The following is a 735-nucleotide window of genomic DNA, read 5'->3' as shown; positions in this document are numbered from 1 at the left end:
CGGGGGGGGTCAGGATGCCACCCCCACTGCGGTGGGGAAGGGCCCAGGGAAACGTGGGACGGGGGGTGGTGGTGGCTCACCAGCATGGGGAAGGTGTATTTCTGGTCCTTCTCTTGCAGGAAGACGAGGACGTCCGCCATGAGCAGCACCAGGACATCTGGGAGGGGGGGGGAGGATGTTGAGACACTGGGGTGGTGGCACGTCCCACCTCGCAGAGCCCCCCTTCATCCCAAGGCTGCTCCCAAATTCATCCATGGAGGGTGACAGCCTCCTGGCACCCCTGGTCCCTGGCATCTCCACCTCCAGGTACCTCCACTCCCTTGGTATCCCCATCTCCTGGCACCCTGATACCCCACCATCGTCATGCCCAGGGACCCCCATCCTCTGGTCCCCCCCCTGGTCCCCTCATTCCCCCACCATCCCCAAAGGCAGGTCCCCTCATCCTCTGGCATCTTCCATCCCTTGGCACTGTGGTCCCTGGCAGCCCCGTCCTCAGGTACCTCCAACCCCCTGGTAGCCCCATCTCCTGGCACTCTGCTCTCCCAGCATCTCCATGTTCTGGTGCCCCAGCATCCCACAGCACCCTGGTTCCCCAGTATCTCCATCCCCTGGTCCCCCAGCATCCCCATCCCCTGGTCCACCAGTATTTCCATCCCCTGGTCCCCCCATCCCACAGTGCCCTGGTCCCCCCGCATCTCCATCCCCTGGTCCCCCCCTCTCCCCCCCCCCCGGTCC

The 735-nt window shown here is 65.3% G+C and overlaps 1 protein-coding gene across 1 annotated transcript in view; it reads right to left on the bottom strand.

Annotated features, from left to right (window-relative positions):
* The window catches only part of LOC106898363 (rho guanine nucleotide exchange factor 11-like), a 32,799-nt gene that overhangs the window by 4,695 nt on the left and 27,369 nt on the right, over window positions 1-735 (bottom strand). The window contains exon 9 of the mRNA XM_014959583.1: window positions 81-157. Within this exon, the coding sequence (XP_014815069.1) occupies window positions 81-157 (77 nt within the window). The remainder of the gene's footprint in view (window positions 1-80; window positions 158-735) is intronic.

This window comes from Calidris pugnax, unplaced genomic scaffold, assembly GCF_001431845.1.
Source record: "Calidris pugnax isolate Ruff unplaced genomic scaffold, ASM143184v1 scaffold460, whole genome shotgun sequence".
NCBI lineage: Eukaryota > Metazoa > Chordata > Aves > Charadriiformes > Scolopacidae > Calidris > Calidris pugnax.
This window is presented reverse-complemented; position numbering and strand designations above follow the sequence as displayed.